The sequence below is a fragment of the Borostomias antarcticus genome, assembly GCF_949987555.1.
Source record: "Borostomias antarcticus genome assembly, contig: scaffold_77, whole genome shotgun sequence".
Taxonomy (NCBI): Eukaryota; Metazoa; Chordata; class Actinopteri; order Stomiiformes; family Stomiidae; genus Borostomias; species Borostomias antarcticus.
This window is the reverse complement of record NW_028175689.1, coordinates 498,698-513,286: the sequence shown is the minus strand read 5'-3', so window position 1 is coordinate 513,286 and position 14,589 is coordinate 498,698. Positions and strand designations below refer to the sequence as shown.

At 44.5% G+C, this 14,589-nt stretch overlaps 1 protein-coding gene across 1 annotated transcript; it reads left to right on the top strand.

Annotated features, from left to right (window-relative positions):
• Positions 1 to 1,519: 1,519 nt before the first annotated feature.
• On the top strand, positions 1,520 to 1,831 carry LOC311329322 (large ribosomal subunit protein bL21-like; the record flags this gene model as incomplete). The annotated part of the gene is made up of 1 exon (XM_084463182.1): positions 1,520 to 1,831. One exon carries the CDS (start codon positions 1,520 to 1,522, stop codon positions 1,829 to 1,831), a length of 312 nt encoding a protein of 103 aa, XP_084319308.1.
• Between the last annotated feature and the right edge of the window lie 12,758 nt (positions 1,832 to 14,589).

Here is a 14,589-nt window from a genome sequence, read left to right as displayed (position 1 = left end):
GATAATCTCTATTGATAAAAAATCAGGCTGGTATTTGTTTTATAATGGCCTGATTTTTTGTGAAGAGTATACTTGTAAAGCTGCTAGCTATTAAAAACTACGTGCAACTGCAAAATCAGCAAGGTCTTCCATGGCACTGCGGAACTCCCCTTCAGGTAGCATGTTCAGGCATCGTTTGGCTTTGACTGAGTACTCTTGGGCTTTAGCCGCAGTATACTGTAGTGCTCTACAGCTGCGAACGGTCTCAACAACCGTGTCAATATTATCCCGCCCACCCTGTTCAATGGCTTCCCGGATCAGCGCTTTCTGATCACCAGTACCATGTCTCAGCGTGTAAATCAGCGGCAGTGTTGGTTTTCCTTCTGACAGGTCGTCACCCAAGTTTTTGCCCATGGCTTCAGCATCACCATCATAGTCCAGCAGATCGTCGACCAGTTGGAAGGCAATGCCGAGGTAGTTACCGTAAGTGGCCATATCGCTTTCAAGTTTCGAACTGGCCTTGCTAAGTATCGCTGCAGTATGGCTGGAGGCTTGAAATAGCATGGCGGTTTTGCAACGAATGACTTCCATGTAGTCTTCTTCAGTGACGTTTGCATCATGAATGTTCATCAGCTGCATCACTTCACCCTCGGCAATGACATTGGTAGCATTTGCTAGGATGTGGAGTAACTTGAAATTTTCCAAACCGACCATCAGCTGGAATGCTCGTGAGTAGAGAAAATCGCCTACTAGAACACTGGGAGCATTACCCCAGAGTGCATTGGCAGTATCTTTGCCGCGACGAAGATCAGATTGGTCAACCACATCATCGTGGAGCAATGAGGCAGTGTGCAGGAGCTCAATAATGGCTGCAAGAGTTATATGGTTATAGTCGTTATAGCCGCAGGCACGAGCAGTTAGTAGTACTAATAACGGGCGCAACCGTTTGCCACCAGACTTAATGATGTATTCACCGATTTTGCTGACGAAGGCAACGTCAGAGTGCAACTGCTCATGGATGCACACGTTCACCCTTTTGAAGTCGTCGCGAACTACGGTCTGAAAAGAGGCTTGTTGGCTGTCCGGCATTTGGCTGTTTTGGTGGGACGGAATTGGGCATCGTATTTAGTGCTACAGCAACTGTCAATAGCAGCCTGCTTTGAAGGCACTTATAACGAGTCTCCGTATGACCCTTACTTATAGCGGTGAAAGGTACTGAAGGCCTTTTAATCTATTTTATTGAGCAAGACGGTATAAATTGACAACAGGTCTTGCCAGATTGGCTGGACTTCCTTAGAATTTGTCCCTTATCTGAGAATCTCAGTGCGATGTGCCGTTTTGTCATGGATTACCGATGTGTCGTTGTTCCCAGTAATGCTCAGCTCATGAGGTGCCGCTCATCCCTGATGTGCCAGAAGGCCATAGAGGCCCATCAAGCCAACAGGTAGTGGTTTTTAGATAGATACAAATTCCGCCATGCCTTTCCATGGCTGGCGAATGCCTTTGACAAAGAGGCTATCAGGATATTGGAAATCAAAATATGTACGCAGTTATCAAAACTGGTGGTAAGCAGTACCGCGTGACCGAGGGAGAAATCCTGAAGGTTGAGAAGCTGGACGCCGCCGTTGGTGAAAGTTTGGAAATCAGTGACGTCATACTAATCGCTAATGGCGAAGAGCTGAAAGTCGGTGCTCCAGTGATTGAAGGCACCAAGGTTGCGGCCGAAGTTCTCAGCCATGGGCGTGGTCCAAAAATCAAGATAATCAAGTTCACGCGCCGTAAGCACCACCGTAAGCAGATGGGTCATCGCCAGTGGTTCACTGAACTGAAGATCACCGGAATTGCCGGTTAATTATTACTGATGTATCCGGTTTCCGGATCCGTTTAGGACTTCTACGGGCGGTCTCTAGTGTGGTGGTTTAGACGGATCCTAGATAAAAGGAGAGTAAGATGGCTCACAAAAAAGCTGGCGGTAGTACCCGTAACGGGCGCGATTCAGAAAGCAAACGCCTTGGGGTCAAAATTTTTGGCGGTCAGGCTATCCAAGCTGGTTCCATCATCGTTCGCCAGCGGGGTACCAAGTTCCACGCTGGTGCTAACGTAGGCATCGGTAAGGACCACACTCTATTCGCTAAAGCCGATGGTAAAGTCGTGTTTGAAGTGAAAGGTCTAAAGAAGCGCAAGTATGTCAGCGTAGTCGCGGCATAATAGCGTTTGGGTCATCAGTTATTATCTGATGATTGCTGACGGCTCTTCTGAAAGCCCCGCTATCGCGGGGCTTTTGTGTATTTAGGTGTGTTATACCAGACAGTGCCTCCGGATAGGTTTTGCTTATTTACCAGAAAACAACTCATGGCTGTCCGTGGATAGCTAGGAGTTTATCTGCAGGCATTGCAGATGCTTAGTATCGCTGCAATTGTTATTGCAGGAGAATTGTGCAATGAAGTTTGTAGATGAAGCGACAATCACGGTTCAAGCAGGCAAAGGTGGTAATGGCTGCCAGAGCTTTCGTCGTGAAAAGTTTATTGAAAAAGGCGGTCCTGACGGTGGTGATGGTGGAGATGGAGGCAGCGTCTATGTGATCGCTAATAACGACCTGAATACCTTGGTGGACTACCGCTACCAGCCACACTATCAGGCGCAGGATGGAGGACTTGGGCGTGGGCGAAACTGCACGGGAGCCAAAGGGACAGACGTTGAGCTAACAGTGCCAGTAGGTACCACGGTTGTTGATAATGACACGGAAGAGGTCATTGGTGACCTGACACATATCGGGGAGCGCATCAAAGTAGCTCATGGTGGTTTTCATGGGTTGGGGAACACCCGCTACAAATCCAGCGTGAACCGTTCGCCCAGACAGACAAGCCATGGCTCCGAAGGTGAGCGTAGAGATTTGCGTCTGGAGCTTAAAGTGATTGCTGATGTCGGCTTGCTGGGTATGCCAAATGCCGGTAAGTCCACTTTAATTCGCGCGGTTTCTCAGGGAAGGCCTAAAGTCGCTGATTATCTATTCACTACTATAGTCCCAAATCTTGGTGTTGTGGCAGTGGATCGTCATCGCGGATTCGTGATCGCTGATATTCCTGGTCTGATAGTTGGTGCTGCAAAGGGTGCCGGTCTCGGTATTCGCTTCCTTAAGCATTTGGCGCGTTGCCGTATCTTACTGCATCTTGTGGATGTGGCGCCTTATGATGAGACGGATCCGGCTGAGTCTGCAAAGGCTCTTATTCATGAGTTGGAGCAATTCAGTGAAACTCTGGCTGCCCGTGATCGCTGGTTAGTGTTAAATAAGGTAGATCTTCTGCCTGAAGATCAGCGTGAGGCTGTTTGTCAACATATTATTAATGAGTTTAACTGGACTGGACCTGTCTATCAGATTTCGGCTATTTCCGGGCTGGGTACGGATATTCTTTGTCGGAATGTTATGAACTTTATTGATGAGCGTGTCCTAGAGCAAAGCGAAGATGAAGCCATTGCTAAACAGGAAGAAGAGCAGCTGAGCAAAATGGAGTCTGAAGCTCGCATGCGCACGCGGGCGCTGGCAGAAGAGCACCGTGCTAGCCGTGCTGTAAAGAACGCCACAGATAACAACGATGATGTTGAGATATTGTACGCCCATGAGTGAACGCAATCGGTTACGGACAGCTAGACGCTGGGTAATCAAAATTGGTAGTGCGCTTGTGACCAATGAGGGACATGGGCTTGATCTCATCCGTATGGACAGCTGGGTAACCAATATGTGTCAGCTGCGTGATCAAGGTGTCGACGTAGTGCTTGTCTCCTCTGGTGCTGTCGCAGCAGGAATGGAGAAGCTTGGCTGGATGGAGCGGCCAACGGCGCTTCACCAGTTGCAGGCCGCTGCTGCTGTTGGTCAGGCTCGTCTTATGCAGGCTTGGGAGGTCGGCTTTCAGCAGTATGGGGTGCAGCCAGCACAAGTGCTGTTGACCCATGATGACCATAGTAACCGCAGGCGTTACCTGAATGCCAGATGCACACTGAAAACCCTGTTAGAAATGGGTGTGGTGCCAGTCATTAATGAGAATGATACCGTTGTGACTAACGAACTCCGTTTTGGTGATAACGATACGCTGGCAGCGCTGGTCGCTAATCAAGTTGAAGCTGATGTTCTGGTTATTCTCACTGACCAAGATGGCCTGTTCACTGCAGACCCGAGAACCAATCCTGATGCCAAACTGATTTCTGAAGTGCGCGCAAGGGATGGATCTCTGGATGCCATGGTCGGTAGTGGCGGTGGCCGTCTTGGCTTGGGAGGGATGCAAACCAAGTTGCGTGCTTCCCGTCAGGCGGCCGCATCCGGTGCGGCTACGGTTATTGTGGGTGGTCGTTCGGATAATATAATTACTAGGGTTTTTAGAGGTGAAGAACTAGGCACGTTACTACTTCCGGATCAGGAGCCGATGGCTGCGCGTAAGCAGTGGTTGCGTGGGCATCTGAATAGCGCAGGAGAGCTGGTGCTGGATGCTGGTGCTGTCCGCGTCCTGATGAAGCATGGAAAGAGCCTGTTGCCGGTAGGTGTTAAAGTGCTGAGAGGTAACTTTCAGCGTGGTGAAATGGTTACCTGTCTGGATGAAAACGGTAACGAAGTAGCTCGTGGGTTGATCAACTATGGTGCCAGCGAAGCTGAGCTCATTATTGGCAAACCCAGTCATCAGATTAAGGCGCTCTTGGGCTATCAGCGTGAACCTGAGCTATTGCACCGGGATAATATGGTGCTATCTGAAGCTCGTTAATTAATATTTCTAGTGCAGCGGTTATGGCAGGTCAGAATACTCTTATTCTGACCTTTTTTTGGTAGTCATGCCTGTTTATGTGTGGTGCATTCGAAACTTTTCGAAGTACTGCTGGCTATTGGGTACAGGCAGCATGACTGAACATGTTCGCGGAATGCTAGCTCTGCACTACTTCTATATGCCTTTTCCGGCATGCATGGACTATTAATATTAACTTTCCCAATTAGCTTTTGGTACCTATGAAAAGGGACTCTGGGAGTTGCGTGTTCGCCGACATCAAACAGATTGCTTTTAGCAACCGTCAATCGCCATGCTTCATTATCTGTATCTGTTTTTTGGTATTCATTGAGTACCATTTCATATTCACCTAGTTGTTCTCGAACTTCTCTGCACTCGTCTAGCAGTTTTGCACATGCTTCCAAGTATTTTTTGTCTTCTTCGGATCGTTCTAGCTTTTCACATAGTTTTTCACACTTTGTAGATAGTCTTTCGTATTCATTAAGAATGACGCTCAGAGAAACGCCTTTTCCCCTTGGTTCCAAGCCCTCTTTCATAAATGCTTCACAGGCTAACTCATAGCCTATGTGGTCTTTTCCCTTGATAGGCATGGTGATCCAAGTCTTCAAGACTGGAGACCATTTCCACTGACTAATGCTTTCTTCTTGTGTATCCGTGTGGATTGAACTCTGATTGATGGTCGAGATCTGATAAGTGTTGGGGCTTGCTTTGTCCTCTTTGAGAGGCGAAGGGATGGGAGCGCTTATCCAGAGAGGGTTGTATTTGTTTGCTCCTGATATTACCCATTTCCAGCATGAATTGACTTGATTTGCAATATAACAGTATGCCTTCCAGAGAGGAGAAATATTGTTGCTAGCAGGAACAGCTATAACCGTACGATGAATTCCTGATGTTGTAAACACACCTTTCTTTTGCTCATTTTGAACAAATTCACTCTCGTTAGGTTCGAAGATCAAATGGTGAGAGCTGTTAATTATAGTTCCTTGGCACATACCTTATCCTTTTGCGTTAATGGTGCTATTGGTTTTGCCTCGTAGCTTCCTTTTGGTGTTCAGTTTTTCTGTATTTTTAAGTTTGCACTATAATGCTGAATTAGAAAGTGAGAATATATGACAAAGTTGTTAGTTTTACTGCCTAAAGTAACGTTAGTCTTACGCTCAGAAAGCCTTTGGTACACCTTCTGTAAGTACTACAACATCAATATTGGCTTTCTTGGCTACGTGCATAGGCCATCAATCTTGCCCTCAGGTTTACAGTAAAATTAAGGTGGACTACGTCACGTATGTTAGATCTGCAAAATATTCTCCAACTGATCATTTACGCTTCCTATTACTACCAGTTTCCGCAACATCACTTTATCAGAGGCCTTTAGCGCTTTTAGCTTCATATTTTCCCTGACTTCCATTACCATGTCCTAGCATTTCCCCTGCAACTAGGCTTCCAACTTCTCAGAGACATCGCCATTATCTCCATAAATACAACCAGTTAACTAGTTGATGAGATCTAGTACTGGTTTACGGTCATCGGTGTTAACCGTTACTAGGCAAAATGATAGAATTTCTCCAATATGGTTAATGATAAAGTGTAACTTAAAACCAAACTTCCAACCTGTAGACGTTTTCCCCCGTTTAGCCCCTCCACGGAAGACCTTGTGGCTGTTTGATCCTATGGTTGTCACAAAAAACGCTGGGCGTATAATAAATGAATGACAGGACCGTTGGTTGCCACATGCACTAAGACTTTAGATAACCCGTCAATAGTACCAAAGCCTGTGTCATGAATTCTACAAAGCTATTACAGGATACAAGGTTCGTGGAATAGTCTGATTTATGATGTTTTATCAGTCGCTGGTAATAGTATTCGGAATTGCGAAAAACACTATGATGAAAATAGATGCTACCAGCCATCATTGCACTGAGCGGTAGCATGAATATCGCTGGAGGCTTTTTTGAATGCCAGATGAGCTGGCTATGCCATTGTGATTCACAATGTTATGCAGCAAACACCCACATCACAGAATACACTGCCAGCAAACATGGGAGCTTCAAGTTCGTTATCTATGATTTGGTATTCTAAAGACAGTTAAGTTACTGCGGCCCTGCTGTCTGTCACCATCGTACCCACGTTCAAGTAGGTATTAGGAGGTTTATCTGAATCCCCTATGGGTATTTTTTTGGAACAAAAAGACTGCCACAACCAAGTTTTTTATGGCTACGTTATGGGCTCTATTATGTGAGAGTTGAGAGTCCCTGCCAATATCCGGAGGACTTAGGCAGTAGCCAGAGCTTTAACCTGAGCGTTCAGACGGCTTTTATGGCGAGCAGCCTTGTTTTTGTGGATGATGCCCTTGTCAGCCATTCGGTCGATTACAGGCACGGCTGTAGTGAAAGCAGCCTTGGCAGCTTCAAGATCTTTAGAATCGATCGCCTTAACGACCTTCTTGATGGAAGTACGCACCATAGAACGCAGACTGGCGTTGTGCTGACGACGGTTTTCAGCCTGCCGAGCGCGCTTACGAGCTGAAGAAGAATTAGCCATTTCAGTGCTCCTAGAAAATCAATTTCGTTCTGAAATTAATTCCGTTCTGGTTGTTTCATGGTGGCATAGGGCAGCCTGTTGGGAAGTGGGAGTTTGCCGCAGTTACTGTCAACATCCCGGGTAAGACGTTGTAAGCCCATATCCCATAATTTCACCTTGGAACTATGCCGACTTACCAAGCGCTTGTCAATATGGCATACTGCGTGAATGGCTTTTAATCTGCCAAATTATGGCACTTTATTGTACCCTCGTACGAGGAGTATTTTGGAACTAGGTCCCATTCATTTTCAGAAATGTCGTGGGCAAATGGCTATTACCTTGAATATGATAATCCGCTTATTCATATACTTTTTAATTAAGTCTTGAAATGAGCTATTTCGAATACAGTCCACCATCTAATCAGCCCAAGCAGAAAAAGTCCGGATTACTGAGATCCAGCCTGTTGGTGGGAATTATGACCATGCTGTCTCGAGTGCTTGGGCTGGCCAGAGATATTGTCGTTTCTGGCTACTTTGGCTCTACGGCTTCTGCTGATGCCTTTTTGGTAGCTTTTAAAATTCCGAACTTCCTCCGTCGTCTTTTTGCAGATGGTGCATTTTCTCAGGCTTTTGTGCCTGTGTTATCGGAGTATCGGACTCAACTGAGTTTTAGAGATGTGAGGGAGCTGGTCAGTAGGGTCAGCGGAACTCTTGCTGGCACTCTAGTTCTTGTGACGGTTGTGTGTGTTTTGGCTGCACCTTTAATAATCAGACTGTTTGCGCCGGGTTTTATCAGTGAACCTGAGAAACTGGCGCTTGCAGGAGATATGCTGCGCATTACGTTTCCCTATCTGCTGTTAATTTCTTTAACTGCACTGGCAGGCTCGATTCTTAATACCTATGGACGTTTTGCTGTCCCTGCATTTACACCAGTATTGTTGAATCTCAGTTTGATTGGTTCCACTCTACTGCTCACCCCATGTTTTGATGAGCCTGTGATGGCGTTAGCTTGGGGGGTAGCCATAGCGGGTACTGCTCAACTGTTGTTGCAGGTTCCTTTTCTTCTGCAGATTCGTTTGCTGCCTAAACCCAAGTGGGGGCCTCAACATGAAGGAACCAAACGGATTATGAAATTGATGATTCCTGCACTGTTTGGTGTATCCGTTAGTCAAATCAACCTGTTATTGGATACTGTGCTTGCATCGTTTCTGCAAACTGGCAGTGTGTCTTGGCTTTATTACTCAGACCGGTTATCTGAACTCCCTCTCGGAGTTTTTGGTATTGCCATTGCTACGGTTATTCTACCCAACCTATCAACTAGGCACGCTGAAGACGATGGGAAGCACTTCTCAAGAACTCTGGATTGGGCCATTCGACTGGTATTGTTCATTGGTATTCCTGCAGCTGGTGCACTATTTATTCTGGCTGGACCATTGATCGCAACTCTGTTTGATTATGGAGAGATGACAGCCCGGGATGTTCTGATGGCTGCCATGAGTCTGAAAGCTTACTCCCTAGGCTTAATTGCATTTATGCTAATCAAGGTTCTGGCTCCAGGTTATTTTGCCCGGCAGGATACTAGAACGCCGGTAAAAATTGCCGTTAAGGCAATGGTAGCCAATATGGTGTTTAACATGATTCTTGTCTTCCCGCTTCAGCACGCAGGGTTGGCTCTGGCAACAACAATTTCCGCGTTTCTCAATGCCTGGTTGCTCTATCATGGTCTTAAAAAGTCTGAAGTTTATAAACCAGCGAATGGCTGGGGGCTCTATTTTGCCAGACTGCTTACTGCTAACTTGGCCATGGCTACCACTTTGTACTTTTTGGCTGCAGAAATGGAGAAATGGCTGGTCTGGTCAGTGTGGGAACGGGTCTCACAGATAGGGCTACTGATACTTTCTGGCATGGTAGTTTACATCGTTGTGCTTTTGGTCAGTGGTGTCCGGCCAAGGCACTTTAAGCACTGAAAATAGCTGGTAACGAAGTGATTGAGCCAGTACTGTTTTGTATGGGCTGAAAAGTAAGTGTGGGATTATTTTTTAAAAAGGATGTACTTTATTTGGTAGATTCTTGAGTGAAAAATTGCCAATTAACTTTAGGTTTCTTGATTACCACGGTACCTCATACAGCTTTAGGAGCCTTGCTCCCATAGGCAAGTGCGCACAGCCATGTAATCCAGCCTTGATACCATCACTTTCAAATCAAAGGACAGGTTGAATCAATCACAATATTCAGCAAAATATCCTGTCAAATGCTTCTAGTTAATATTGTGGTAACTACCTTTCAGAGAATTTTTGACGTCCCAGATCATATGGGTTAACCCACGTAAACAACTCATTAGCCATAGATTCGTGACCACCACCTGTCACCACTGCTGTATGTTGGTGTCCGGCGTCGGCTATTCCTGTGAATGTACCGAGGCCGTCTCTGACAAGACAGCAGGGATTATCACCAAGATGCTTTTCCGCCTAGAGTTCCAGCTCTTTTTCCCGGGAACTGGTGATCATGCTAAAACGCATATGGGTGTGGTTCTTTTGATACGACAATGCAGCCGCTAAAACATCAGGGCTTTCGATATATCCGGTAACGAAAAAGAGACGGTTTTATGGTGATATAACGTCGTCAAACCAATAACTACATAACATGTCTATTGTGAACGCATCCTACGCCAATACCCTCGATTATTCATTCTTATCACCAGCTAGTTATCGTTTGGACGCTATCATTCAACACCTTGAATCCACTATCCAATAAGAGCATGGTACCATAGATAGCTATACTCGGACTGAAGGCACTAAGTGTTGCGCCTTCTCATCCAAGGGTATCTGGACAAATAGGCCAATGATGAGCCGCAGCAATCGTCGGTAACGAGTAGCGACGGTAAGCAGAGAAATCACGTCATAAAAAACACCTCCAGACAACTGACCAACTTGTTTGGTTCTGTCGTAGTCAGGCATTGCAGTTACAGCCAGCGGAAGCAATCAAGCGTGTTCCCGCGGGATGCTCAGTTACACCTAAATACTGACCAGTACTCTGATGGCATGAGTGAAAAAAATTGTCAGAAATGTGATGGATCGCTCTGATGATCGAACGATTAAACGACATCGTGAGATGTTGCCCAAGAATGGTTGGAACCCAACAGCTATGCAACTGGTAGCTGATACAGTTCAAAACTTTGAGGCTTTTTACGAACAGCGTGAGGTTGGAATTAAACAAACATAAGACCTGCAGATCCTCAGTTTTGACGGGAAGGTCTTGGTGATGCACCAAGGCTGATTTATGGAAGCAACCTAGAAGAACTCGCAAAAGAGTTAGCATAAGCTGCAAACCAAGCTCAGTTCTGGGGAGAAGAAAGATCACAAACGAATGGCACAGGTAGCCACCGTTTATACGGTAAACCACAATCCTCGAACGGCAGAATCTGTCATAGATATGGAGCGGAATAGCGACAACGTTGTTAAATTAACGTAGTTCGATGGCAAAAGACAAGTGAGCCACAGCTACTTAACGTAAGTTCGTCGCTTCAATTTTGGCTACCTGCCTTGGATTTTAAGGGCTCTAGTCATAATGATGGTTTTGAAAAGTGCCCAATGGCTCCTTCTGAGCCTTTGCTAGCCAATAAAGTACTGAAATCTCCCTTCTCCTGTAACATACTATGTACACAAAGGCTGTAACCTATGTAGCGCAAGAGATCATCTCGTCTAACTAACGTCACTTAGCTATTTTTCGGATACCAAATCAGATATAACAAACTGTAGGCTTACGTGTCTATTGTCAGTGTATTCTGTGATGTGGATGATTTATGTGCAACATTGTGAACCACAATGGCATAGACAACTCATCTGTCATTCAAAAAAGCCTCAAGTGATATCTAGGCTATCGCTCAGTGAAATAATGACCATTATCATCTATTCCCATCGTAGTGCCTTTCGCAATTTCAAAACTATTCCCAGCGACTGATCACATAACCTAAATCAGACTACTCCCAGAACTTGGTATCCTACAATCACTTTGTAGAATTCATGAAACAAGCTTTGATACCACTGACAGTTTATCTAAAGTCTCAGTACATGGAGCAACCAACTGGTCTGTCATTCATTGAATCGACGTCCATCGTTGTTTGTGACAACCATAGGATCAACAGTCACAGGGTCTTAAGTGGAGAGGCTAAACGGGGAAAACGTCTACAGGTTGAAAGTTTGGTGTTAAGTTAAACATTACCATTAACCATCTTGTAGAAATTCTATTATTTTGCCTGACAACGGCTAACACCGATGACCGTAAATCAATACCAGATCTCATCTAAGAATTAACTGGTTGGATGTATGGAGATAATGGCTATGTTTCTGAGACGTTCGTAGCCTAATTGTAGGAGAAAGGCCTGAACCTGGTAACGAAAGTAGATAAAATATGAAACCAAAAGAACTGAATGTCTTTGATAGAGTGATGTTGCGAAAACGTGCAGCAATAGAAAGCGTAAATGAACAGTTGAATAATATTCCGAAGATTGAACATACTTGACATCGTTCACCATTTAACTTTGCTGTAACCATGATGGCAGGATTGATTGCCTATGCACGGTAGCCCAGAAAACCACATATTGATGTTTCAGTACTGATAGAAGGTGTACAAAGGGCATTCTGAGCGTCAAACTAACGTTGATTAACCAGTTTGTCCGGTGCTTCTAGTTCAGTGTGTCCTGGTTCTTATGTACCCGGTGGTCAATACTTCTTCAAGCTGTTTATTCCTTTCGTTCTTGCTTTCTGTGCCTGCTCTGACCACTCTTTCTTCTTTTGATGCTCTATCAGTATTTTTCTAAGTATTTCCCAATCCTAAATTGAACTTGGAAAGAACGTAAGCTAGTAATTTCAGGACTTAGTGCAAAATTTGGTTTAAATAGCGATTATCTCCCGGACTGTAGTTGTTCAGCCGCCTCGTTATCGTTCATTGATGCCGCCTTTGACTGAAGTGCATGTGGCCCAGTTTATTCCTTCAAATATTGTTGCCAATCTGGTAGTGATTGCAGCTTTTCATAAGGTGTCATCATATTTTCATAATGGTACTTGTTCCTCTTTTTCCTGTTGCATCAAGAATGATTTCAGGACAAAAACATGGCCAGTTAAAGTTGATGTAAGATGCCGGATAGTTTTTATTACACTGTTAACTGTTTCAGCATGATGTTGCGGCATATGGGCATAGCCAAACATCTTCCTGATAATTGCACCATTTTTTGATTCAACCAGTGGATTGTCATTTGTCTTGCGTGATCTGGATTTTGTGAACTTTATGTGAAGACTGTCCAGTAAATCAGCTACACGATAGTTGATGTACTCAGACCTATTGTCTGAGTGGAAACCATGTAATTTGAAGGGGAAAGCCGCTGCAACTCTTCAAGAACAGGTGTCAGAAAAGCTTCATTGATTTGTTCTACTGAACATGCCACTTAGAACTTGGTTACCTCATCCGCTGCATTGATATGGTACAACCATTTTACCTTATCCACCTGATGACCAGTATCAATCCTGATGAAACCTGACTGTCCATCAGGCTGTAGTTTCCGTCGAGTTCCGATGGTGCGCTCTACAGAACGAGTGACGTTTTTATGCTACCGAACTATTTGATATGTCTTTGACTGTGCAAGTTGTAGAGATGTGAAACTGATATGTTGGACAGTCGCTCATAACGATGATCTCCACGCTGATAAGCCCGTTCGTAGATACTCTTTACCACTTGGTCATTAAGCCCATTATGTAGCCGATCAGTCTCAGCCAGCAGCCGAATAGACGCCTTGATATATCGAGATTTAAATCCATTGACCGTCAGCTGTTTACGCGCTAGACAGTCTTGGTCAAGGTACTCTTTGACCAAGCTGGTAATCTTGGCTCTGGAATAGCCTGAAGCAACGGTTAAATATTGCCTGCATACCCCATTCTCCGGCTTACCCAGATTGAAGTATAGGAAATGCCTGATGTTGGTCTCAATCAATTGATAACATTCATCTGTTGATTTTCAACAGGGATCGATATTCGTTGTTATTGGAAGTAGTTCCTCTACCTGTTTGAGCGTTTTGATGAGCGTGTGTTTATTATGATTTGCATCCAGTAATAATGTACGCAAGATCAGAAATCACAGGCTCATTGCATGTTGGAAGATACTTCTGTTTCATCCTTTTCACTTGTTTCAAGTTGCTTTAAATAATCTTGATACTTCTGATCTATTTCAGATAATTGATTTTCACACTTTGTAGAAAATTTATTGATGCAATCTATCAAATTCTTTAGTTCATTATGGTCAAGAATGCTTTTCTTAATGATTTCTGTACAAACTGCCTTAAAAACTGGTTTGCAACACCATTAAGACGATGCACTAATTGATGGTACTATGCTGTCTCTTTTAAGTCATATCTTTTCAGTATGTTACAAAACGCATCGTCTATCATCGTACTAATTATTGCCAATTCAGCTACGCGTGCTACGCAGTTGTCTGCTTGAGCAGAGTGGAACATTTTATTATCTGATATAGTTAAGGAGGCACATTTAAATACCTAAGAGCCATGGTCGATGTAATGAGCTTTCCAGAATGATTAAGATCGTCTTTTCCAGTTTTTCGATAGTACTGGTCAGGCGTTCATGAATATGGCAGGTGCTTGTATTTTCTTAACTGACAGTGAGTCTTGAACCGTTCTATTCTGTAGAAGAAAACACAATGTCACAGACACCTTGATGTATTCATAAGGGATGTCTGTAAGATGCTTGAACATTATCTCAATAATTCCAAGAGAACTGTATATCGACAATAGCATTGCTGTCTTGATTTCTTAGTTGTACTGAAATATCGTATATTAATTATTTTACCTTATTACCACTGTGCCTTAGCCAGATTGAGGAGCTTTGCTGGGATGGGCAAGTTCGCTCAGCCATGTAACCAAACCTTGATACCATTGATCTCAAATCAAAATGCCGGTTAAAGCGATAACAATATTTAGCAAGGTATCTTGGCAGATGCTTCAGGTTAATATTGCCATAACTGCCTTTCAGAGCACTTTTGACGTTTCCGATCATGGTGTTGACCCACGTAAACAACTCATTAGCCATCGATTCGTGACCACCACCTGTCACCACTGCTGTATGTTGGTGTCGGTGTCTGCTATTCCTGTTAATACACCTAGGCCATCACTTACAACACAGCAGGTATGATCACCTAGATGCTTTGCGCCCAGAGTTCTAGCTCATTTCCCCGGAAACTGGTGACCATGCTGAAACGCATATACAGCTGGTAGTTTTCCTCGTTGGTTTGCACGGCGGCAACAAATTGGTGTTTGTTTT